The 25,711-nt window shown below is 35.6% G+C and overlaps 1 protein-coding gene across 1 annotated transcript in view; it reads left to right on the top strand.

The window, feature by feature from the left end:
* The window catches only part of LOC150105449 (disintegrin and metalloproteinase domain-containing protein 11-like), a 602,139-nt gene that overhangs the window by 122,535 nt on the left and 453,893 nt on the right, over window positions 1–25,711 (top strand). Inside the window, exons 8-9 of the mRNA XM_090393967.1 lie at window positions 14,229–14,290; window positions 18,291–18,350. Coding sequence (XP_090250093.1) covers window positions 14,229–14,290; window positions 18,291–18,350 — 122 coding nt within the window. The remainder of the gene's footprint in view (window positions 1–14,228; window positions 14,291–18,290; window positions 18,351–25,711) is intronic.

Here is a 25,711-nt window from a genome sequence, read left to right as displayed (position 1 = left end):
GACTTGGATTAGTGGGTGGCTGATGGATAGGTATCAGAAAGTGGTATATGGTGGATGAGAATCCACCAGATTCAACATGATCAGTGGTATGCCACTGACCAGGGATTACCACTTTAAATGATATTGGAATGGACCTTACAGGAGATGTTCGATTATTTGCTGATGATGCAAAGATAGGTAGGATAATTAGGATGCTACTGATATACAGTGCTTACAGATTGATTTGAATAACCAAGATCAGTGGGGGCAAATGATAACGGCTGTCAGTTCAATGTTAGTAAGTGTAAGGTTATCCACTTTCGCATGATATGATTTTTGGTGGCTCATTACGTTGGTGAGGTGTTACAAAAAAATGATGAGGCTAGGGATCTGATCTTAGAATTATGATGGATAGGAAACTGAAGCTCAAAGATCATTTCAAAAATGGCAAATGCATCTCAGAGGATAATTGCATTGTTGATACAAATATTGACATGTAAGTTGTCCAGATGCAGTCATATCAAGGTTTTGTAAAGAGGCAAAATGACTTCCTTATCCTCATAATTTGATCTCCTGGGTTTGGAGGGGGGGGATAGAGAAGCTGTGGAAAAGGTGAAGAAGAGTAACACAGATGATATCAGGATTATGGAATGCAAATTACAAGAAGAGAAAGAGGGGTTGATATGATAGCAGTCTATAAACTTCTGAAGAGGATTATGAACTTATGAAATTTTTTGTTATATGGAAGACGGGGAGAAAACAATGGGGCATCCACAGAAGTTAACTTTATGTGCAGTTAAGTGGGTGAAGGGCACAATTTGCCTGTTGAAGTAGTGAGTGCATCCAGTGTGAATGAGTTTAAGAGAAAGTATGACTGATGATTATAATAATAATAATAATATCCTGTACCTCTCCCCTGAGGGTAGATGTCAGGAACTTGATGATGATGATAGAATTGTTGAGAGACCTGAACAAAAAAGAGTAACTTTGATAAAAATAAAAGTGATATTTGATGTGTTAGAAAGTTAAAATTTTAAAACTGGAGTGATCAGTGCAATTTTTTTTTTTTTATAAATGCCATATGTATAAACATATGAAAGGTGAGGAATATGACCCACTGACTAATGTGGGTTTTGAAACCTGTGATGATGATTCTTTTTTTTTTTTTTTTTTTTTTTTTTTTTTTTTTTTTTTTTTTCATTATATAATTCTTAATTGAGCTCATTCAAATAAGTTAGTTCTGTTCTCTTGGTTGAGATATGCATGTATTATTATTATCGGATGTAATCACCTGTTTTGTAATTCAAACAGGTGAGGTTAATTCAAAGGAATTCATTCTTCTTCTATATAGTAAGCAAGAGAAAGAATAATTATGGCAGGTCGACACTGTTGGATAGTCATGGCAGCAGAGTGACCATTGCAAAGGATATAGTGGAATTATTGAATGAGCACATTATCATTATATAACATACTGGTGTAAAGGATGCCATGCAGTATTAAGAGAATTGGAAGTGAAAGAATCAGAGGTGTATCAGTTGTTGAGCAATACATAGTCTATATTTAAGTTTTAAGTTACACTTAGAATTGAAGGAAATGCAGGAAAATGGTTTGATGTTAAATGGTATGAAACAAGGGCACACACACACACACACACTGTCTCTATTCCTTTTCATCATTTATATGTATCACATTATGAAAGAAAGTTGCATTAAACTTTGCTTTATGCAAAAATTGTTTTACTCCTAAATATATCTAGTGCACATATTCTTAAGGAATGTGCACAACAGTTAGCTATACCCTTGACCAGGTTATTTAAGGAAAGTCATGTAGTGGGTAAGGTTCCTAAACAGAGTGGAAAGAAGGCCAAATAATATTGCTCTACAACAGTGGTTCTCAAACTGGGTGCCACAAGGGTGCCATGAAATTTTGAATCGTTTATTTGAAAAAAGCAAAATATTCATTTGCCACAAATAACTAAATCAAAAACAAAAAAAATATATATTTTGATTTTAATGGGTGAAGCGTATATAAAAATTATCATTTTTTGTATCACTCTTATATTATATCCTGGGATTTCATTAGATCACCACGTGTCGTAGTAACTAGATATGTGACGGCACATAAATACTGGGGAAAATGAACTAATGAATGGTTAGTTATCCCGCTGTCTGTTTTAGTATTTCTCTGTTCAGTGTGACAAGTATTATACATGATCATTTCCCCTAAACAAAAATCATGAGTCTTTTGTCATCAGTGAGAATAAACGAATTATTCTCATCGATTAAGGAAGAAATATTAAAGTCGTTAAATTCAGTGAGTAGAGGTTTTTCTTATTGTTATATATTCCAACTATAACGAGAGACATCGTAAACAAATGTTTTTTCCTTTTTCCATCTGGAAAAAAAATTATATACTTGAAATAAATTTTAAAATAAAATATTAAAGTTACATATGCCCTTCAAAATCATGAATAATTTTTTCCTTAAAAAAAGAAGTGAAGATTCTGACGATCAAGAAATGTTTACTTGTAGCAAAGCTAACGAACCAATTCACACTAATAAATTATCAAAAACTGATACTTGCATTAATGAAGATTTGACTATTTTTAACGTTCAGCAACAAAAAAAAGCACTAATGAAACAACAGAAACAGAAAGAAAAAGTTCATGTAAAAAGGGAACAATGAAAAAGAATGTAAAAACTCGTTTATATCAAGAGAGCTATCTAAAAATGGGATTTACGTGGTGTGGTGATAAATTAATTCCCAGACCTAAGTGTATTTTGTGTGGTTGGGTTCTATCAAATGAGGCTATGGTTCCTAGTTCCTAGCAAATTATTGCGACATTTGTCCACAAAACATGACAACTTGTCGAATAAAAATCCTGAATATTTCAAAGAGTTAATAAGATTACAAGAAAAACAAAGTAAAAGTTTTGTAAGAAAGTTTACAATTTCTGACCGAGTTCAAGAAGCGAGTTATTTAGTCGCTGACATAATTGCGAAGGAAATGAAGCCTCATACTATCGGCGAAACCTTGATTCTTCCGGCCTGTTCAGCAATTGTGAGAACAATTTTTGGTACTGAGGCAGAAGAAGAAATAAAGAAGATCCCATTATCAAATGATACTATGAGTAGACATATTAATGATCTGTCAGTCGATATTGAAAAGTCAGTTATAACCAAAATAATCGAATCAAAATTTTTCAGTTTGCAGTTAGATGAGTCAACTGATATCGGTGGTAAAGCACACTTACTTGTTTTTACTCGATTCATTGAAGATAATAATATTATCGAAGAATTTCTATGCTGCAAGGAATTTGAAAAAACTACGACGGGAAAAGATGTTTTTTGATATAATGAACACATATTTTAATACAAATGGTCTATCTTGGAAAACTTGTGTGGGTATATGTACAGATGGTGCACCTTCTATGGTTGGAATTACAAAAGGGTTTGTTTCCTTTGCTAGAAAAGAAAATGACAACATTATAACGACTCATTGCTTCATTCATTGTGAATCATTGGTGGCAAAGACAATAGGCTTGGAATTAAAAAGTGTATTAGAACAAATCATTCAGATGGTTAATTATATCAAGGCCAGACCATTAAAATCTAGAATATTTGCAGGACTATGTGAAGAGATGCAATCTCATTACAAGAATCTTCTTCTTCATACCGAAGTAAGATGGCTTTCAAAAGGTCGCGTATTGGATCGTTTTTTTGAACTTAAAGAAGAAATATTAATGTTTTTCCAAAATGAAGACTAACCAGAATTCTATAAATTATTACAAGATGATTTTTGGTGTTCCAAACTAGCCTATTTAACAGACATATTCGATCATCTGAACAAGCTGAACTCCAACATGCAAGAAAGAAATGAGAATATTTTGACATCTACAGATAAAATTAAAGCTTTTAAAGATAAAATAAAAATGCGGAAGACAAAATTAAGCACCAACAATGTAGAAATGTTCCTTAAAGTTGCCTCCAGAAAATGTAAGAACATTGATCTGCAAAAGCTTATTTACAGTCATTTAACATCGTTAGAAGAAAAAATTGACCATTATTTTCCAGACATTTCAGTCAATTTATACGATTGGATTCGAAATCCATTTGTAGAGTCAACATCGGCAATGAGTGAGTTGTCTTATAGAAGCCGAAGAATTAATTGATATAAGTAACGATCGTACGTTGAGATTGAAGCATTCAGAAATGTGTCTGAATTCATTTTGGATAACAACTATGAAGAAGTACCCCAATATAGGATTCAAAGCACTTAACATCTTATTGCAATTTTCTACATCTTATTTGTGTGAACTGGGTTTTTCTGCACTCGTAAATATTAAAACAAAGAAGAGAGAAAGACTAAAGGCCCTTGAAAATGAGGTGAGCTTATGTCAAAGAAATATGCAAACAACACCAGGCACATATTTCACATTAAGTTCATATTTTATTATCTGAACCTTTATAATAGCTTTTGTTTTGTATGTTTTTGGGTTGTTTGAAAATAAACCAATTTAGTTTAAATAAAATCTGTTTTCTTTTAAACACGCTTTCCTTCATAACTTTATTATCTGCACTGTCAATTTATTTATGGGTTATATATGCGAGTCTTTCAGAATCAATTAATCAGCACTTTACTCTCTATAAAAAGCAAATAATACTAGGGGTGCCATGAAATTTATTTATTGATTTTAGTGTGCCGCCAGACAAAAAAGTTTGAGAACCACTGCTCTACAAACATGCTTCTAGGACAGAAGTTTCCAATTATAGACTAGTCTGTATAACTGTGGTTGTAGTCATGGTGTTGGAGAGATTGGTCAGGAATGGAATACAGGATTGGGTTGATGGGCATAGCATTCTTTATGATGGTCAGCATGGATTTGTGAAGGATAGGTGATTTTTAGCACTTCACTTGCATTTTATGAAAGGGTGATAAGTGTGTTAGATGAGGGAGAATCATATAGAATGATATTCTCGTGCTTTTCAAAAGCATTTGATTGATTACCACATGATAAGTTGATATCGGTTTGATAGATTGGAAATTGATTCTCTGAACAATACCATCCAGTTGTGTATGATGGAGCAATGTCTCATAAAGAAGTAACCAGTGGCATGACCCAGGGTTCTGTTCTTGGGCCCTGCTTTTTAACTTTTCATAAATGATATATCATGTGGACTGACTGCGGGATCTTCATTTGTTTGCTGATGATTCCCTTCAGAAGATTTGAATTTCACTTATACAAAGGAGTGGGGATGTAGTTTTAATATTAGTAAGTGCAAGGTGTTACATTTTGGAGTGCAGAAATATAAGGCTGTGTACTATATTGATGATGCTGCTGCATTGCCGGAAGTGGATGGGATTTGAGATTTGGGAGTGATAGCAGACAGTAGACTGAAGTTTAGAGGACATATTGCAAGTGTTGTAAATGATGTACACCATAGTGCTTCTATGATAAGAAGCACTCTAACATGTAGGGATAAGGAAGTGGTTGTGCACTGTATAAAACACTGGTCAGACTGCACTTGGACTATTGTGTTCAGATTTGGTCATCTGGTTTTCAGTGATGTGGAAACATTGGAGAGGATCCACAGAAGAGTTACTAAGAGAATATTATTCTCTTATGGAAAGGTAGCTATGGAGAAAGAGAGAGAGTGTGTGAAGAAATGTGGATTGCAGAATTTGGTGGATAGAAGTGGATAGAAAGAGGTGACATAATATTTAAGTGAGAACAATTTTAGTGGATTAATCCAGAGAGGATTATTAAGAAGAGTCAAAGGCTAGAGGAAAGAACCAGAGGCCATCCCTGGAAGTTATGTGAGAGTGTGGTGAAAAAGGGTGTGAGGAGTAGAATTTTTACATGCAGAATTGTCAGTGAATGGAATGCATTACTGGAAGAATATGTTATTAATGCAGGGAGTCTTAAGGAGTTTAAGATTCAGTATGATAGATCTGTTGTCAGTTGAATGAACCTCCCACGATGAGTCTTCTGATTTCATGAAGGGTGTAATAATAATAGTAATGATAATAAATAGATAGCATGCTTAATTGCAACACTCGACATCTCATTCATAGTTTTGAGTGCATATTTCATTTGTCAGAGCTATCCAGTGCAAAAGAAATATTAAATTAATGATAAAACATACAATAAATATCAAGAAAGTGGCAAAATGTTCTGGACACTATCAAAAAAAAGCTTAGAAATAGAGTGGAGTACTGGAATCAAAGAAGATAAAGGTGACATGAAAAGTGATTATTACTATTATTATTACTATTGTTACGGGCAACTCCAGGGAGTCATTAGACTCATCGAGGGAGGCCCCAAATCATATTCATCACACCTATTCGACATTCATACAGTATCTATCATACCGCGCCTTAAACTCATTCACTGTCACAGCATCCGCCACAGACTCAGGGAGTGCATTCCACTCATTCACTACTCTAAAAGTAAAGAACCCAGCTCTAACACCTTTACTAACCACACTTTTGCCCAGTTTCCATGGATGTCCCCTAGTCCTCCCACAACCAGCCCTGTTCTCAAAAATATCTTCTGAATTAATTTTATAGAAACCCTTCAGTAATTTGAATGTCTCAATCATATCTCCCCTCCTCCGCCTATCAACCAATTTTTGCAACCCACAAATCCTCAACCTGTTCTCATAAGGTTCATTCCACAGACCTGCTATCATCTTGGTCACTCTCCTCTGGATCCTCTCCACCTCCTCCCCATCAAGAAGAAACCTAGGTGACCAAATCTGAGCACAGTAGTCGAGAAGGGGTCCTATCAAGGCTCGATACAGAGGAACAATAACCTGCTTGTCTCTGCTTGTCAACGTATTCTTCAGCAACCAAGTGATTTGATGAGCTGATTTGGCCACTTTTGCAATGTATCCCCTAAATTTCAATTCCTTATCCACCAACACTCCTAAATCTCGTGCCTCATCAATTTCCTGGAGCACGGTTCCACCAATGCAGTAAACTGCCGCCAATCTTTTCACCCCAAAATGCATAACCTTACATTTTGCCACATTAAATTGACATCCATTCTCCTTAGCCCAGACCTCCAATCTATCCAAATCATCCTGCAAAATTTTGACGGCATCTGCATTCACTATTGCCCTACCCAACTTCGCATCATCCGCAAACAAATGAACTGTTCCTCTCAGATCCTTTCCTATATCATTTATGAACAAATTAAACAGCAGTGGTCCAAGAACAGATCCTTGTGGCACACCACTAGTCACAGGCCATCTTGTGGACTCTACTCCTGAGTAAACCACTCTCTGATATCTCTCCTTCAACCACCCTCCTATCCATCTCACCAACCCTATGTCCATCCCCATATGCTGCAATTTACTGATTAGAATTCCATGTGGAATCCTGTCAAAGGCCTTAGAATCACTGTCAAAGGTCCAGTAGAATCACTGTAAACCCATTACCCTTATCCAGTTCAGCCGTCACTGTGTTATAATACGTGAGCAAGTCACTGAGGCATGACCTACCCTTCACAAAACCATGCGGTCCCCGATACAGGTGACATGAAAAGTGATTATAAGGATATTCTGGATATCTGGAACAGGCTTAACAGTCTTTCAAAGTAACTATTTTGAAACTTTGTTCAACGAACAAGCAGTGATAGAAGAGTAGTTCAAAATAATCAAGAGGAATACAAACAGGTCTCCTTATCAATACTTGAGGTAGAAAAAGCCATCAAAATCCTGAAATGTGGATAGATATCTAAATTAGATGATATTCAACCAGAAATACTTAAATATGGAGGTAAAAGTTTGCATAATTCAGAGGGTCTTGTCAGAAGGTTGAATTCCAGATTGATTGGAGTAGAGGTTCATAGTTCCCATCTATAAAAAGGAAAATAAAGCTGAATCTGAAAATTATAGAGGAATTTATCTAGATCAGATTTTCATTTTAAGACAAATAGTTGAGAAATCATTGGAACATGACACGGATCTGTACTTTAGTTTTGTAGATCTGGAAAAGACATATGACAGGGTGCACAGATTAAGCTTTTCAAAATGGTACCAATTATATAGGATAAATGGAACATTATACTTTGAGCAATACATAGTCTATATTTAAGTTTTAAGTTACACTTAGGATTGAAGGAAATGCAGGAAGATGGTTTGATGTTAAATGGTATGAAACAAGGGCACACACACTGTCTCCATTCCATTTCATTATCTATATGTATCACTTTATGAAAGAAAGTTGCATTAAACTGATATTAGAAACAGAGATATCACACTTAACTCTTTGCTTTATGCACAAGTTGTTTTACTCCTAAATATATCCAGTGCAAGTTTCTAGAATTCTCTAACTAAATTTAATAACTGTTGTAAACAAGGACATGGAAATCTTCAGCTGCATTCTCACTGGAAAATCTATAGAACCACTACACCATTTCTGGCTGTTTAGGCACAGTTTCTAGTCAAGATGACAAATTAAATATGGAAATTGTCAACAGAATAAGCAAAGCTGGTATAGTGGGGAGCCACTTGAATAATTTTTATATGAAGTAAGAGAGAAATTAGCCAAAACAGTAAACTAGCAGTATACAGGACAGGTTCAAACTAGTTTTTAGCTATGGAATTGATAGTTGGATTAGTAATAAAACACTTGATCAAAGATTAGAGACCACAGATATGAAAGTTCTGAGAAAAATTAGAGGCCCAAATAGATGGCATTAGTGACAGAATCATATTAAAAATGATTCTGCCACTAATCCAAGACCGGCTAACTTGACTATGGCTGAGAAAGATCCTTAAGTTCCTCACGTTGTTGACGGGAATCGAACCTAGGACACTCCTTCGTCAGGCATATGGTTGTGAAGCACATAGCCACTAGGCTAACCACGTGGTCACAAAGTAAAATAATAAGGTGGTAAACCTGTTGGCAACTCGTATAGGTAAATATGATCTCTCCTATTGTTTCTGCCTCTCCATGTTTGGGTCTGCCTCCCACTGACGAAACCTCAATAAAGTCGAAACCGGTCTGGGTAGTGGCCCTTCCCCTAATGCATAGCAGTATACATGTCCACAAGGAGATGTGCTTTGCATTATGGGAGATACTGAGACAAGGAGTGGTGAGAGCTTGGTCCACCTTTGCTCGGAGTTGCCTGGTGTTACACCACCTTACCTCAGTCCTGAAGATGTTTTCAGGTGCAAACTTTGTTTGCTTACACTTGGATAAAGGATTAAACTAAATTTATTATAGTAAAATAATTAGTTTCTTCATCAAGAGACTATTCTTGTTTCTGCAAACACAACTTTTTTAAGTCCAGATCAATGTTTGTTTGGTGAGCTTTGTTTCTATTGTTTTAGCTATATTTCTTTTGTTTTTGTATATTTTTTCTGTTTCATTTGTTTTTTTCTAAAGAATAGTATGCATACTGCTTGTTTTCATTTCATTTCATATTTTATATCTTTGTTCCTTTTAATGTTTTTCTTTTTAATATTTATTTTTCTTCCCAAGTACTTCACCTCATGAATTATAATTATTAAAATATTATCTTCTTGATCTCTGTGGAGTCACAAGACTCATTGTGAAAAGTCAACACAAAGTCTATGATACTAATCCTCATTTACTGTTTGCACTTTCGTCCCTCTAAGGCAATGCATTCCATGCTTCTACCACTCTCCATGCAAAAAATACTTACTTCTTATCCTTTTACTTACTATTTCCTTTTGTAACTGGGATGGCACCTTGTCCTTGATCATTCTCCCTCATTCTACCATGTGAAACTGACACTAGCCCTTCAACAACTTAAATGTTTCCATCATATCCTCTATTGCCTTCTATCCACCAAGCTCTGCAGTTTGCATGCTCTCAGTCTGTCATCAAAATCAATATTGTACAGTTCTGATATTTTTGTTACCCATCTCTGCATGCTCTCCGAGGTTACTTCATCCACTTTAAATCTCAGTGACCAGATCTGATTCAGATGTGGTCTGATCAAAGCTTCATACATGAGGCTTCATACAAAACTTCATACATAATGGTCAGTGTCCTCAGTATTGCAACTATTCTCTGAGATATCTTCACAACCTTTGCAATATGTCCTCTGAACTTCAGATTTCTATCTGTAATCACCCCAGTATCCCTTACTTTCTACATTTCTTCCATTATAACTCAACCAAGTGAGTATGTAACATCCCATCTGTTGTCCCCAAATTTCAAAACCTTATAATTAATTGCATCAATCTTACATCATCATTCATGTACACACCTTTCCAGTTTATTCTAATCCCCTTAAAGAGCAGAAAAATCAGCACCATTACTAATAACCCTCCCAAGCTTCACATCATCTGCAAAAAACTGAATATCCCCCTGTGGTCTAGTGAGAATATCATTGAAATAAAGACTGAACAGCAGTGGTCCTAGTACTGAACTTTGTGGAACTCCATTTGTAATCTTAATGCTCCCTGATACTGCTCTCCCATATACAACTCTTTCATCCATCAGAAAGCAAGGTACCAATCTGATCCACTAACCTGATGTTACAACTTAAAAACCAACTTTTCATGTAGCACCCTGTCAAATGTGAATAAACCAAACAAGACTGCCCCTTAACAAATCTATGCTACTGGCCTGCATAAATAATATTGTTCTCATCTTCCCAATTCTGTACAAATTCTTACCAATTTCTCCAAAATCTTAGCAATGGCAGATGAAATACAAGTAGGTCTATAGTTTGATACCTCCATTCTATTACCACCTTTATACAATGGCACTATCTTACCCTTCCACTCTCCAGGAATCTGTCCTTTTGCAAGACTTTCATTATAAAACCAAGTTAATGGGATAGTCAGTTCCACAGCACATTCCCTTAAAACACGTGGTGAGATTCCATCTAGTCCCCTTGCCTTACAGATTTAGACTCTTGGTAGGAACACTCTAATAAAGTAGTCATTAAATAGCTCTACTATGTCATATGCATTGGTCACCAGATTCCCATCTACATCCAGCCAGGTAATCCATCTACAATCATTTTTGCTCCTATTCCCCACATAATGAAAAAAGACTCCTTGGGATTCTCCTCGGATTGTAGTGCTAGTCAACTATCATATTCTAATTTTTCTTTCCTTGCAATCATAGTCACTTTTCTAGCCTTAGCTTTATATTCTTCATGCAACTGCTCTCCACCTCTCTCTTTATATGTCTTCCATATAAAGAGAGAGATGGAGAGCAAATTATTTCCTTCGCTCTTTGGTACACAATCTATCATAGCTATCAACAGTTTTTCTTAAGTATCTGCCATGCACAACTGACCCCCCCCCTCTCTTCTAAGTCCACACATATATTACTTCTTCCTTGATAAGTGAATAAATTAATTCTTGATAATTACTCTCACCAGCTGCAGGCAAATATGACATCACTGTTGCAGTCAGATCCTCTGATGCTGTGACTAAATCCAAAATTCTCGATCCTCATGTCTCTCCACCACATATTGCTAAAGACAGTTGTTCCTTGAGACATCCAAAAATTCATTTCCTTTAGTAGTGAATGCCACCTCCTCTGACCAGTTTATATTGCTATAGTTGAAGCTCCCATAATGATCACTTTCTTTGCACATTCCAAACTAATTTGCCTAAACATTTCCTGCTCATCACCATCTATATTCTCTGTTCTGTATCAACATCTCACTAAATCTTTTGCTTATACACATCAATTTTTCCTCATATACTTTCATTAGTGTTATTTCCACTGTGAGTCTGCACCCTGACAGGACACAATTCTTCTCTTAACATGAGTAACACTTTACCATCATGTTTATCTTCCTATCGAAATATGCTTATACCCTTCAATTTCCATCCCTGTCAGAAGTCTTATTCACTTAACCAAGTTTCACTGATACCAGCAATCTTTGGAGAGCCTGAGTTAATTATTGCCACAAACTCATTCCCTTTATTCTTAATGTTCCCAGCATTTGAATGCAGAAAAACCAGTGAATTGCTAGTATTCTTATAGCCATTATTATACCCTTCATACTTCACCTCGCTGTGCAGTATAGTGTACATCCTCTCATTTCTCAAGTCACTGTTTCCACAAGGTCATCCCTGCTAAGTTCCACCCATCAAATTCTTGGTGTCCATACCCTGACAGATTCACCTGTCCAGAAACACAACAGTTTCTCCAAATACTCATGCCCTTTTGCATTGAAATGCAGTCTGTTTGCATGGCGGTCCACAGGCAAGTGTATGAACAAGAGCATGCATGTAATTTATTATGTCTGTACACAAATGCTAGGAAAGTATCAGAAACAAAAGAGTAGAGTTTGTTGCCTTTGTTAATATATTGGAACCTTATGTTGTAGGCATTAGTGAGACTTGGCTAGTAGAAGCAGATGTACTAACTGGCATTGAGTGCAATGAATACAGTATATTTAGGAAGGATAGACAGGAGAGGAGGGAGCATGCTGCTAATGATATCAAAAGTCTTGAATCCAATTGGAGTTGAGAAGACCTATGACTGCAATAATACTAGTAATAATTTTTCATGTGGCAGTGAGTTTGAGGCTATCTGGTGATGGTGGAGTCTAACAAGATTAAATACACAGTGGTGTGTTGTTACAGACCTGGCAGATCGGTTGTTAGTGACAAAGAAATGCATCACCAAATAGAAAATATGGGTACGAAAAGAGTAATCATAATGGGAGATTTTAATTATCCAATATTGATTGGGTAGCAGTGAAATCTCATGAGAAGAATGAAAATGAATTTATTGTGCTGTTGCAAGACAACTTCCTCAAGCAGCATATAACAGAAGGAACTCAAGGTCAAAGATTGTTAGATCTGATTTTGGAAATTTTATTTTTCACTTGGTTAGACTATAAATTATGTATTTAGTTTAATCCTTGATCCAAGTGTAAGCAAACAAAGTTTGTGCCTGAAGTATCTTGAGGACTGGGGCAAGTCGTGGCAAAGGTGGACTGAGTTCACATCGCTTTCCTTAGTATCCCATAATGCAAAGCACATCTCCCTTGCAGACATGTATAATGCTGTGCATTATGGGAAGGGTCACTATCCAGACCAGTTTCGACCTTTATTGAGGTCTCTTCAGTGGGAGCCACCAAATTAAATAAATTGCTAGTGTCAACAAAGGTTGGCAATTTAATGTTGCAAAATGTAATGTTATGCAATTTCAGGATGAAAAAGATTACATGCTGCGTATTACATTGATGATGGATTGTAGGAAATTGATGATGCTAGTGACTGGGGTGATAATGAGTAGATAACATATGTAGAACATATTGTTATGATAGGGAAGTTTTTATACCTCTTTATAAATCACAGCTGCATCTTGGGTTCTGTGCACAGGTATGGTCAGTGAGATTTCTTGGGGGGGAGGAGGTGGTGGTGTGAAGGATCCAGGTGGTCATAGGTCAGTAGAATACTACCTTTGAAGACAGATATTGAAGCTATGCAAAATCTAATAGACAGGCAGGAAGAGGATGAAATGATAGAAAAATTATAATTTACTGAAGTGTTTCTGTAAGATTGACACAAATGCAATAAATACATGATTAGCAGTGAGAGGAGTAGGGACACTCCTGATGGTTAGTAAGTATGTGTAGATGGGTTTTTTGCTCAAAGAGTGATGAATAACCGAATTGAATTGCCATGGGTGGTTGTAAATGTCCTGACAGTGAATGAGTTTAATTAAGGAGATGTTAGGATGGGTATTGTGTGTATAATAATTAGTGTGGATCTCCTGCAATGAGTCTTCCAAATTCATGGAGATACTTCTATAATAATATAATTATTAATAATAATAAAATTCAAGCATGTGCAAGCCTGAATCGATTCAATAAGCAATCCTCTTAAAATAAGATGAAGACAATGGAACCCTAACTTGAAATTGTTAACACTTTTCATGAACTTCATACTTTTCAGGCGAATATGTAAAATATTTTAACTGTTTGTAACATTTTAACTATTGCCTATCACTTTGCATTTTAAAGATTAGTAAATGCCTGAATTATTGTAAAACTATTAAGATTAAAATAAATTAAACTAAATAATTTCTGATAATCTAGTTTTGAATATGTTTTGATAATCTATATTTTTGAAATTATTACATTTACAGTATATGCATGAAAACCAGTTAATAATATTTTGTATACTATAATGTAATATCATATAAATGACATAATAATAAATGTGTCAGTTATAGTACAGTAATTTTGTATAGTTAATACTGAAACTTGAAGTGTAAAGTGTTATTTGTAGGAAATACTGGTATGCATGAATGGGGATTTAAGCACTTTCGGATACGTCCAACACGCAATAGGGTAAGTATATTATTCACTTTACCAGTATGCACTTTTATATATTACTATAACTTATATACTGTTTTTGCAACTTGAACATGACCATATTTAGCTTACTTTAACAACATGAATTAGCCAGAAATCACCTAACATGGTTTTTTTTTATTTTATTGTTTCAAGCGAAGTAAGCATCAAAAATAGTTTTAATCTTATTTATTAATATATTAATTTCTAGCACCAGGCAACCATTTTTTTAATTGGTAAACTGATTGTTGTATATACATCGTATTTCTGTTTCTTTGATTTGCTTGTTTCTGTGCACTGATGATGTACTGTTTTTTTATTATTATTATTTGACACCTCCAGGGAGTCTTAAGACTCATCGAGGGAGGGCACCTACTCTGCATCTCTCCGTCTCCATCACTCAGCCTCATCCACAAACCGTCTCATCTACATCAATGCCATCTACTGTCCACCATCACCACTGTTATTTTCACAGACAATCACAAACATCCATGCTCACGGGGATTTGAACCCGCATTTTTCAGTATGAAACAGATATTTTCAGTATGAAATATCTGTATTTTCATTTCATTAAATTAATTACTGTGGTTACGGAGATGGTTTTGATTGGATAAATGAATGGTGAGTAAGAGTGACTAACTTGCAGAGAGGGATAGATGAGCCGAAAGTGGAGGTGGAATGTCTTATGAACAAAATGAGAAGTATGAAAGATGAGATTAGGAGAATGGAAGAGATGTATGCAAGGCGAATCAGAGTAGGAGTGAGAGAAAGTTTTGGGAATGATAGGAGAGAATGAGAAAGAGGTTTGGGAATGATAGAAGAGGAGAGCATAGAAGCAGTAGAAGAGGGAATGATGGAAGAGGAGAGTATAGAAACAGTAGAAGAGAGGGAATGAGAGAGAGTTATGTGAATGATAGAAGAGGAGAGAATAGGATAAGTGGAAGAGAGGGAATGAGAGAGAAAGAGAGAGAGATATGGGAATGATAGAAGAGGAGAGAATAGGAACAGTAGGAGAGAGGGAATGAGGAGAATGCGAGGAAGCACTGGAACCAGGGATTGAGTGATGTCAGGAAGGCAGATAAGTAGGGAATACAAAGTGCTAGAGGAGAGAGAGAGTGAGGGATGCAACAGAGCAATCGAGGAATAGGGTGGTAAGAGGTGTAATGTATGGGGACTCAAGGATCCATGGTGTGCAAGATAGGATGCGTGAGAAGTGTTTGCCTGGAGGAACGATAGAAAGTGTGGCTACAGCAATTAGGGGGGGGGTGAAAGGGTGGATGAGATGATTGTGATGATAGGAACAAATGACTTGACAGAGAGGATTGCAATATGTGGATGCTTGGAGGGCGTTTGAGGACAGAAGGGGAATTGTATGTGAGAGACTGCTTGCATTTGAATGAGGTGGACTTAGGCATCTGGAGAGATTGCTGTTCTGAACGAGTCAGTGTGTCAATGCAGGGAACTAGATTGTCGAAGGTGAATGGTAGAAGGGGGAACAACATCAGGTAACACTGAGCCGAGTGGAGTCTAGAGGGGATAATGCTGAGTATAGAAACAATGGCATTTTTATGCTTTATACTAATGCCAGGATACTCCTGGCATTAGTATAAAGTACTGCTTATGATACGTGACGACTTATATCTCTTCATCGGAATGACAGGCTATTAAGAAGTTACAAAACAACAAAAATAGAATTATTCTTCCTGCAGATAAAGGCAATGCCACAGTTGTTCTTAACATTGATGAATATCATAACAAGATGATGTAATTGTTACTGAGTGACACTTACTTGAACCTCGAGAGAGAGAGCCCACCCATGAACTCCACAACCGGACCAACAATCTTCTGAACTACCTAGAAACATATGCCTTTCTCTTTGTTCTCTCCATCCGCTTATTCCACAATTATATGGACTACCTAAAATTCATCAGGAAAATACCCCACTTTGACTTATTGTAGAAGGAATTGATTCTCCGACATATAACCTTTTAAAATATCTGGCTAAATCTCTCAAATGTTTTTCCAGTAAATCGTCTTTTATTAAAAACTCCGCAGATTTTGTTTCATGTATAAAAGATATTATTATTAAGGAAGATGAAATCATGGCTAGTTTTGATATAGTCTCCTTATTTACCAATGTTCCTACGGACGAAGTTCTTGTACTACTCAAAGATAAATTATCTAAACGGATCATGGCCTTACTTACTCATTGCATCCACTCAGGATACTTTAAGTTTCAGGACACCATCTGTAAACAAAATTATGGCTTTCTAATGGGTAATCCGTTGTTACCTATACTTGCGTACTTCTATTTAGAAGATATGGAAGTTAAAGCCATCTCTTCTTATCCTTTAAAACCAAGAATTGGAAAAGATATATTGATGACATTTTCCTGATTTGGACCCATGGATGTGAATCTGTCCTGAACTTCCTAGAACATCTAAATAATCAACATCCGAACATAAAATTTACAGCTGAGTTTGAAGCTAATGGTTCTCTTCCTTTTTTGGATGTCAAACTGACCCGTTCCTCAGAGAAATTAAAAATCTCGATTTACAGAAAAGCTAGCCACACTAACAGATATCTCCACAGTCAATTCCATCATTATCCTCCTTAAAAGTTTGGAATCATTTCTACACTAGGACATAGTGCTCGCTCTCTTCTTGATGATGAGATAGAACTTAATAAAGAACTCAATTTTCTCAGGTCTGCTTTTCAACTAAATGGTTATTCACAAAAAAAAAAAAAAAAAAAAACAATTGACAAATTCCTATTAAATCCACCTGCTTGCAATAATGAAGAGACTAATAGGATGAAAGGTAATATTTCTATATCATACATAAGCTCTGTCTCACCCAAATTGGCCAATGTTCTTAGGAAATACAACATAAGAACTTTATTTACTCTTCTTCCGAAAATCTGCTCCTTAGTGAGCCATCCGAAACCTAGACATCACAACCTTAAATATCCCAGTGTTTACCAGATTTGGTGCAACTGTGACATACCATACTTTGGCCAAACAGAGAAATTGATTGAGTTACACATTGAAGAACATAAGAGAGACTTCAGTTACAGGAGAACGCGAGCCAGTGCTTTGTCTAGTCATGTTCTGTTCTCAGCCAATTCTAATGAAGAAAACTTTAGCCGTACAGTCCTATAGAACAAGTCTAATAACATTTTCCGTTGCCACGATGAATTAGAAAGAAAGATAATAGAATCAAAATAAATCATTCTCCAACCCCCTACATCTCAACAACAACCTGAGTTATAACCTTTCAGACTGTCATTGTGCTATGATCAAATACTGCCGTTTACGAGATGCTATAAGCATGCATGCGTCCAACAATGAAGCCAACGAGAAAACAGTTTTGAATACGCAGACTTCAACATCGAATATATGTGCACTAACTTTCTGTGATGTTTAAAATTATTTCCTCTATGTTTTACTGGTTATTTCTTTTTTAATGTGCACCTGAAGAAGGCTGATACAAGCTTAAACTAGTCGTGCAAATAAACTTTGTTTTCATTTTTCTCGGTTTATAGTCATTCAGAGTAAATCAGTCTTCCTACACACACACACACATATATATATATATAATTATCTTTCTGTACTTGGTTATTTCACTCATTTCCTGTAAACCTGAGTTTAGTTTAAGTTCTTGCCTTTGCTTTTTCAGAATGTTAAAATCAGTTAGTGTGCAAGTGGTAAACAGGTATTAGGTCAGACAAACATTATGGTTTTGAACACAAAAATATCAATTTTTGTTTTTGAAATAGTTTAAATTCTTTTTTTCTTTTTTACTTCTGTTTTTTTTTTTCTTTTTCAATTGAACCAATTACTGTTACTACTGTAACAGATGTAACCATTTGTTACATTAGTAACTGCATTTTATGTTAATATAATTTCATTAAAATTGTATTTGCCTTTATACATCTCTAAAGTTTTTATTAAAAATAAATTTCACAGAAATAATAATTATTTTTTAATTATCTTTAGAGAGATGTAAGAGAAGTTTTCAAGTTTGTAGAACTGGCTATTGTTCTTGATCAGGCAATGGTAAGTCAGAATCTTTATTTAACCCTCTTGTTAAATCAAAACAGCTAGGAGAAGATACATAGGTGTGCCCAACATTTGTCATACGTATATTTACTCTCTCTCTGTGCTATTCTCTTCAGATGAGATGTTTGGACACACATAGCAATACCTTCTGGAATTTTTCTTAGGAGCAGGAAGAAATAGTGCTTTCCTTTCAGTCTGGGGGGGGGTTGGTCATTGACAGTTGATGCACATCACATTTTAGTTGTTGGCCTCAGCATATGGAAGACTGGAAATCTCTCTCTCTCTCTCTCTCTCTCACATGAGAGTCAGCTGAAAATCTGTAAATATTGTTTTTCCATGTATATACTTCATACAATGTTTATGAATTTAGAACTGTTATTTGCAGGAGGTAAAAGCAGAACTTCGTATGCCACTTTAAGTCTTAACAAAAACATTCGGTAGAAGCAAGGTAGTTTCCTGTTGCCGTAGTATATTTTTTAATTGTAACCGTGTGTGTTCACTGGACCGATTTGCCTGTTTTGAGGGATGAAAAACTCGAGTTACCGGGATGAAAACCCCTCCACCTCTGTATGAGATTGGTTAACTTACCTTTAGTCAAAAAAGACTAGATAAAGATTCCTTATGTCACTGACGGGAATCAAACCCAGGTCTTTCCAACCAAAAGGCTTTGTCTATACTGACTGAGCTATGGAGGCTCACTTTTACACAATGGGAGTTCATTATTAGTTGATTGATCTAACTGTCTCTCTTTCCTGATGATTTTTTGCAATGTTTATGACTTATGGTCAGCATACACACTGCTGGGAGATGTGTCACTATGTGACATATTGACTGGGAGATATTCTCTGTTACAGGTAAAAATGCAACTATTTTCCTCCAGACAGCAGATGAAGACAGAGAAATGCTTGAGCTTAACTGAATTACATGTACATTTGACCCTTGAAGAACATGCATTTGAATTGCAAGGGTCCAGTTGTATGTGGCTTTGAATATATTTATTTGAAAATTTATTTTTATTTTGAATATATTTTGTTTCAGTCCGAAGTTTTATGACATAGGAGTAAAACTGTTGAATTTTATCCTCATAAGCTGGTGGTATTTTCTGGGCTAACTTGGTTTGTGTTCTTATGGCCAACCCTCTCCTCATGAAGTTGAAGCACCATTTTGCCTTTCCCATGAAATCAACAATGTTCATTTCTCTTGCAAACCTTTTTGCCTCATATTGAATAAGCTTGGTTGACACACATATCATAATCTTTGGCTGCTCCATAATCTAAGTCTTAAGCCTCTACTCCAAGTTTGGCCATTTTGGTGGTTTTCATCTTCATGAGGAGAGGGTTCTCCATAAGAACACAAACCAAGTTAGCCCAGAAAATACCACCAGCTTATGAGGATAAAATTCAACAGTTTTACTCCTATGTCATAAAACTTCGGACTGAAACAAAATATATTCAAAATAAAAATAAATTTTCAAATAAATATATTTGAAAATTTAAATAATATATTTCAAATAAATCAAACTCTGAAAGCATTCATGCATCTTTCTGAAGCTTTATTTCCATGTTCTTTTGCGTAATTGATCACTTTTAACTTGAATTTTGAAGAATACGACAATTGTTTTTTTATTTTCAGACATTTTTATAGGCTAGTGCTCAAAATATTATTAATGCATTAACTTACCCTGCCAACGAGTTGCAGATGCATGAATGCTTTCAGATTTGATTGCTTTATTCAGAATCAGCTGTTAATGACATCAGTCGACAGTTAACAAAGGGTAGTGATTGGCGGAAGCCTGTTCACAGAGACAAGGTACCGGCAGTTTTCTCACAGCAACCATGGGTCTTTCAACCTGTTACCCCTTCCCGTGTATAAGACGACCCCCAATTTTTGGTCTAAAAATTTTAGAAAAAAGTATTGTCTTATGCACAGAAAAATAATATACTTGGTTTAATCCTCTATCCCAGTGTAAGCAAACAAGTTTGTGCCTGAACTGTTTTCAGGACTGGGGCAACTCGTATAAATAAGCTAAGACTTCACATCACTTGCCTTAGTATCCCATAATGCAAAGCACATCTGTGTCTGGCTCCCACTGATGTGACCTCAATAAAGGTTGAAACTGGTCTAGGTAGTGATCTTTCCCATAATGCATAGCATTATACATGTCTGCAAGGAGATGTGCTTTGCATTATGGGATACTAAGGCAAGCAATGTAAAGTCTTAGCTTATTTATACAAGTTGCTCCATTGTCATGAAAATAGTTCAGGTGCAAACTTGTTTGCTTAGACTTGGATAAAGGATTAAACCAAGTATATAATTTCTTGATATCTTTAATTTAATTTATGTTTAAAAGTTGTTTCACAGGATATTTTTTAAATCAAAAGTGTGCTTGAGTTTACTCATGCTCATGAAGGATATGAGCATTTTGTGTGTGTGTGTGTGTGTGTGTGTGAGAATTAATAATATTTATAAACCCTACAAGTGATGTCTATTTCATTTTCATTATTTTGCCAGAAAATAATGAAAACTAGAGATGAAGTTTTTGAAGCTGAAACAGACCATTATGAAAAAAATGATGCGATGATAATCAATAGTTCTTTTCTGTAGAGTTGGTTATTTTGGTAGGCTAGAAGAAGCATAGTGGAATTAATTTTGATTATATTAACCATGAATTCCTTTGCTTTCATGCAAAGGAATTCATATTAATTTGAACCATCTTCATGTCAGAAGTAGAAAGATACTTAATTTTCATTTAGTTTTGTCTAAGTTTAATTTTTATAAAAATTAATTTTGTCAAAGCACAAGTCAAAGCCTTTTCGCTTTGATCCTTTTTAGATGTGTTTCATTACATACCAGAAATCAAAGCATTTTGCTCTGACTTTTTTTACTAAGTGCATTAGACTTCTTAAGTTTATTTGCAATTTTATTCAGTTTGTCTAAATGGTTAGCATATCTACTCTCTGATCAGCACTGCAGATTCAGTGCTGCTGTGATTGTTTGCAGTTATCTTTTGGTGGGAGATGAATTTCATTCCCACTGTTATTGAAGGCTTAAATGATTTGAAAAAATTTCATGTTTGGTCTTTAGAACAGAGTTTCCAGTTTATTTAAGAAATAAATAAAAAGGAAAAAATGTGTAAAATTAATAAAAATCAGAAAAAAATTTCCTTCGCCTATCTCTATAGGACTAATGTACAATAAGTTTATAAGTTTTCATGACTGAGAGGTACATAAAAAATAATAATAAAAAAATTGATGGATTAAGTTAAGGGGATAATAAATCCTTCATTATTTTAACACCGGATACGAAACATGGAGATCGAAATCTAAGAGTTTCATGCCGAAGAACTATCGGCGAGTCCAAGCATAAGTCAACACCTGGGTAGTGCAACACAGAGCAAAGGTGGAGCAAGCTCCATCACTATCCTTAATATTTTCTCATAATGTAAAATGCAACTCCTAGGAGATATATTACTGTTTTACATTATGAAGAGAGGTCACTCTCCTCTAGCTTCTTGGTTCTTTATCGTAGTAATAATATATGGGTACAAAATTGATGGATGTTTTAGCAGCAAAATTTGGCCATCTGAATCAAAATGATAATGATAACCCTACTCTTTCTGGGTGGAATTTAATAGAATGTGGTGTGTATGATATCTAGGATAGAATGTGGTATTTAGGATTTGACTTACTCAAAAATTCCTTTGAGTCCTATCCGTTTTGGTTTCAGTCAGACAATTTTAGTAGCAATACTGGCAACCCTCATTCCTTCACTCTCCCTATCTCATAAACAAATGAGCAGTTGCTGGTCAGCATTCATTCCCTGTTCAGCTTTAAGCCTACTGAACCACCTTCTCATCTTTATGCTTTCTTTCAGCTATATCCATTTTTGGAACTGTCTCATTTATACTCTTTTTCTACGGGACTATGATCTCGAGTTATTTTCTAGAAACATATCAGAAGTTTCTTCTTTCCTTTTAACCACTTATCCACATATTGGCATCAGTGTACTATAGGTTTGCTGCACCCTCTTGTGTGTGTGTGTGTGTGATATAATGCACACACACAGAAACTATTTGAAATAGTGCAGAATTATATTATGAAAATAAATAAACTTTTTACAATCAGAAAAGGCATGATTCAAATTAGTGTAGTAGGTGACTTTTCTACATTTCATCCTTTCAAAGTCAATGAGCAGAGTGAGAAGTGAAGGCCTATATTTCAGCATGTATAATAACAAGTATCAGGATCTGGAGAAGAACAGAAACAGTAGTCTGATGATGGAAAGGAGAAGTAAAAGTCTCTCTCTCTCATTTATCTTTCCACTTGGCATTGTTGTAGTGCCAAAGGGCATGAGTTTGTAAATGGCCTGTAAGGACATTCTTATAGAAATGAAACTTGGATGAGATTGTAATTTGATTCACCAGCAGCAGTCATCTGAACAGTGCACCCAGAAGGAGAACTAAGAAAAGATCCAAAATGTTGGACTTATCACCATAGAGGATTATTAGAAATTCTGATTGGGAGATGAACAGTTTGCTTTAGGCATTTGTTTAAATCACTTCTTTGGCTTCTCTTTTAGCTTGGTTAGTGAAATTGAAAAAAGGATGCTAGTTTGGAGTTGTAGACATTAGTCACTAAGGAACTAAATTCACTGTTAGGGCAGTTTGATTCCATGAAAAGTCATTAAGGATCATCATCATCATCAAATTCCTGCCATGTACCCTCAAGGGGTGTACAGGATATGACAGTACTACATGAAAAAATTACATCATTACTAACTTCCTATCTACAATTTTCCTCCAAATCAATCTGTTACTTGTCAAGACTCCAACATTATCAGATCTTATATTTCTATCGTCTAAAGCACTTTGTACCGTATCAATCCACCTATATCTTGGTCTTCCTCTGGGTCGTTTTGCTGCCAACCTGGCAGAGAACACTTGTTTTGCTAATCTTTCCTCGCCCATTCTGTTTAAGTGACCATACCACCTGAGATTAGCTCTGCTAACACATTACTGGATGCTGACAATGTCGCGTTCTTTCCTAATATCTTCATTTTTAATATGATATTGCCATTGATGCCATCTGCTCACGCCTCTAATCTTTCTCAGGACTCTCATATCTGCGGTCTCTAGTCTTTGGTCAAGTGTTTTACTTCTGACCCAGCTCACAGATCCATAAGTTAAAACTGGTTTGAACACTGTCTTGTACACAGCTAATTTAGTGTTCCGACTAATTTCTCTCTTATTCCATATGAATTTATTCAATTGACTTCCCACCATACCAGCTTTGCTGATTCTGTTCTCTATTTCTATATTTAATTTACCATCTTCAGTGAAAATCGTGCCTAAATAGCTGAAATGTTTTACTTGTTCCACAGGTTATCCATTCATAACACAGTTGACATTTTCAATGATTCTGCCTATTTTCATTGTCTTTGTCTTTTTATTGCTGACCTTCATACCATATCTATTACAACAGCTATTCAATTTAGTCAGAGAATCTTGCAGACTTGTAGCAGATTTATTTAGAAGTATAACATCATCTGCATAAAGCAAAGAGCTGACATTAACATCTCCAATTTTGATATCATGTTTAATACCACTTTCCTTCATAATGTGATCCATATAGATAATGAATAACAGAGGGGATAATGTACATCCTTGTCTCACACCAGATTTAACATTAAACCATCTTCCTGTACTTCCTTCAATTCTAACTGCTGACTTACAACTCAAATAAAGACTAAGTATTGCTTGATATAATGCCCCATATGCTGCAGTTATATGGTTAACCATATAACTGCAGCGTATTGAATAGCTTCTCTCTTGGCACCTTGTCATATGCCTTTTCCAGATCGACAAAACTTAAATACAGATCTTTGTTATATTCCCATGCTTTCTCGACTATTTGTCGTAAAGTGAAGATCTGATCCTGACAGCCTCTGTTTGGCCTGAATCCAGCTTGTTCTTCACCAAGCTTTTCTTCCACAATTCTTCTCAACAGTTCATCAAGTATACTGGCATAGATCTTGCCAGGAACACTCAGTAGGGAAATACCTCTGTAATTCTCACATGCAGTTTTATTTCCCTTTTTATATATGGGTACTATGATAGCTCTACTCCAATCATCGGGAATTCGTCCCTCTGTCCAGGCTTTCTGAACTATGCAGTGCAGCCACTGTAAGACTCTTATACCACCATACTTCAGCATTTCTGGTCGAATATCATCTACTCCTGCTGCCTTTCCACATTTCAAGCCCCTGATGGCTTTTTCTACTTCTAGTATGGATATGTATTCCTGACTGCATGCCTGGTCAGTGTTTTTTTACCACTGTGCTGTCATCACTGCTTGTTTCATTTAGCAGTTTTTCAAAGTAATTACTCCATACTTCAAGGATATCTTTTTCTCCTGTTTTCATGTCACCTTTATCATCTATAATTCCTTTTACAGCACTCTTTCCTCCATTCTTAAGCTTCTTCAACAACCTCCAGAATATTTTGCCACCTTCTTGATATTTATTTTCTATATTCTTGCCAAAGTCCTCCCATGACTTTTGTTTAGCTAGTTTTACACAGTGTTTAGCATTCTTGCATTTGTCTCTATATTCTCTAAGAGCACAAGCTGACTTATTTGACAGGAACTTTCGGTTTGCTTTCTTCTTTTCCTTTACTGCCTCTTTAACTTCCTGTGTCCACCAGGGAGTTCTGATTTTTTTATCCTTACAGATAACCTCACCACATGCCTCTCTGGCAGAATCAATCAATGTTTTCTTTAGAGTTTGCCACTGAATCTCCAAGGTTTGATTCCTGTTCTCAAACTCTTTCATTTTCTTTTCAATAATCTTTCTGTATTTTAGTCTACAGTTCACATTTGAGAGCTGCTCAACTTTTAATCGCTTTAAAACTTTCTTACATGTTATTCTTTTCAATATGAAATTCAATTTTATCCTGCTCAAGACTAAATAGTGATCACTTCCAATTTCAAATCCTCTGTACACTCTGGTGTCCTGCACCAGGGAGAAAACATCACTATCAACAATAACATAGTCAATGAGACTTTTCTTATTCCTTGCCTCTTCTCTCCATGTGAATTTGTGCACATTTTTATGTTGGAACATGGTGTTAGTAATAACCAGTCCATGTCCTGAGCAGAAATCCAACAGATATTTGCCATTATTATTAGCTTTGCTCTTTTCTCCAAATTTTCCCAAAATATTTTTGTATGTTTCACAATCATTTCCTACTCTGCTATTTAGATCCCCAACAAGGACCAACTTTTCATTTTTCATTGTGTCAGTTGCTTTTTCTAAAGCCTCAAAAAATTCCTCCACTTCTACCTTAGTAGAACCTTCTATGG

This window comes from Typopeltis vanoorti, chromosome 6 (genome assembly GCF_054136105.1).
Source record: "Typopeltis vanoorti isolate ZY-2024b chromosome 6, IOZ_Tvanoo_1.0, whole genome shotgun sequence".
NCBI classification, from domain to species: Eukaryota; Metazoa; Arthropoda; class Arachnida; order Uropygi; family Thelyphonidae; genus Typopeltis; species Typopeltis vanoorti.
Note: the sequence above shows the minus strand (reverse complement) of the source record. Positions and strands in the feature narration are given on the sequence as shown.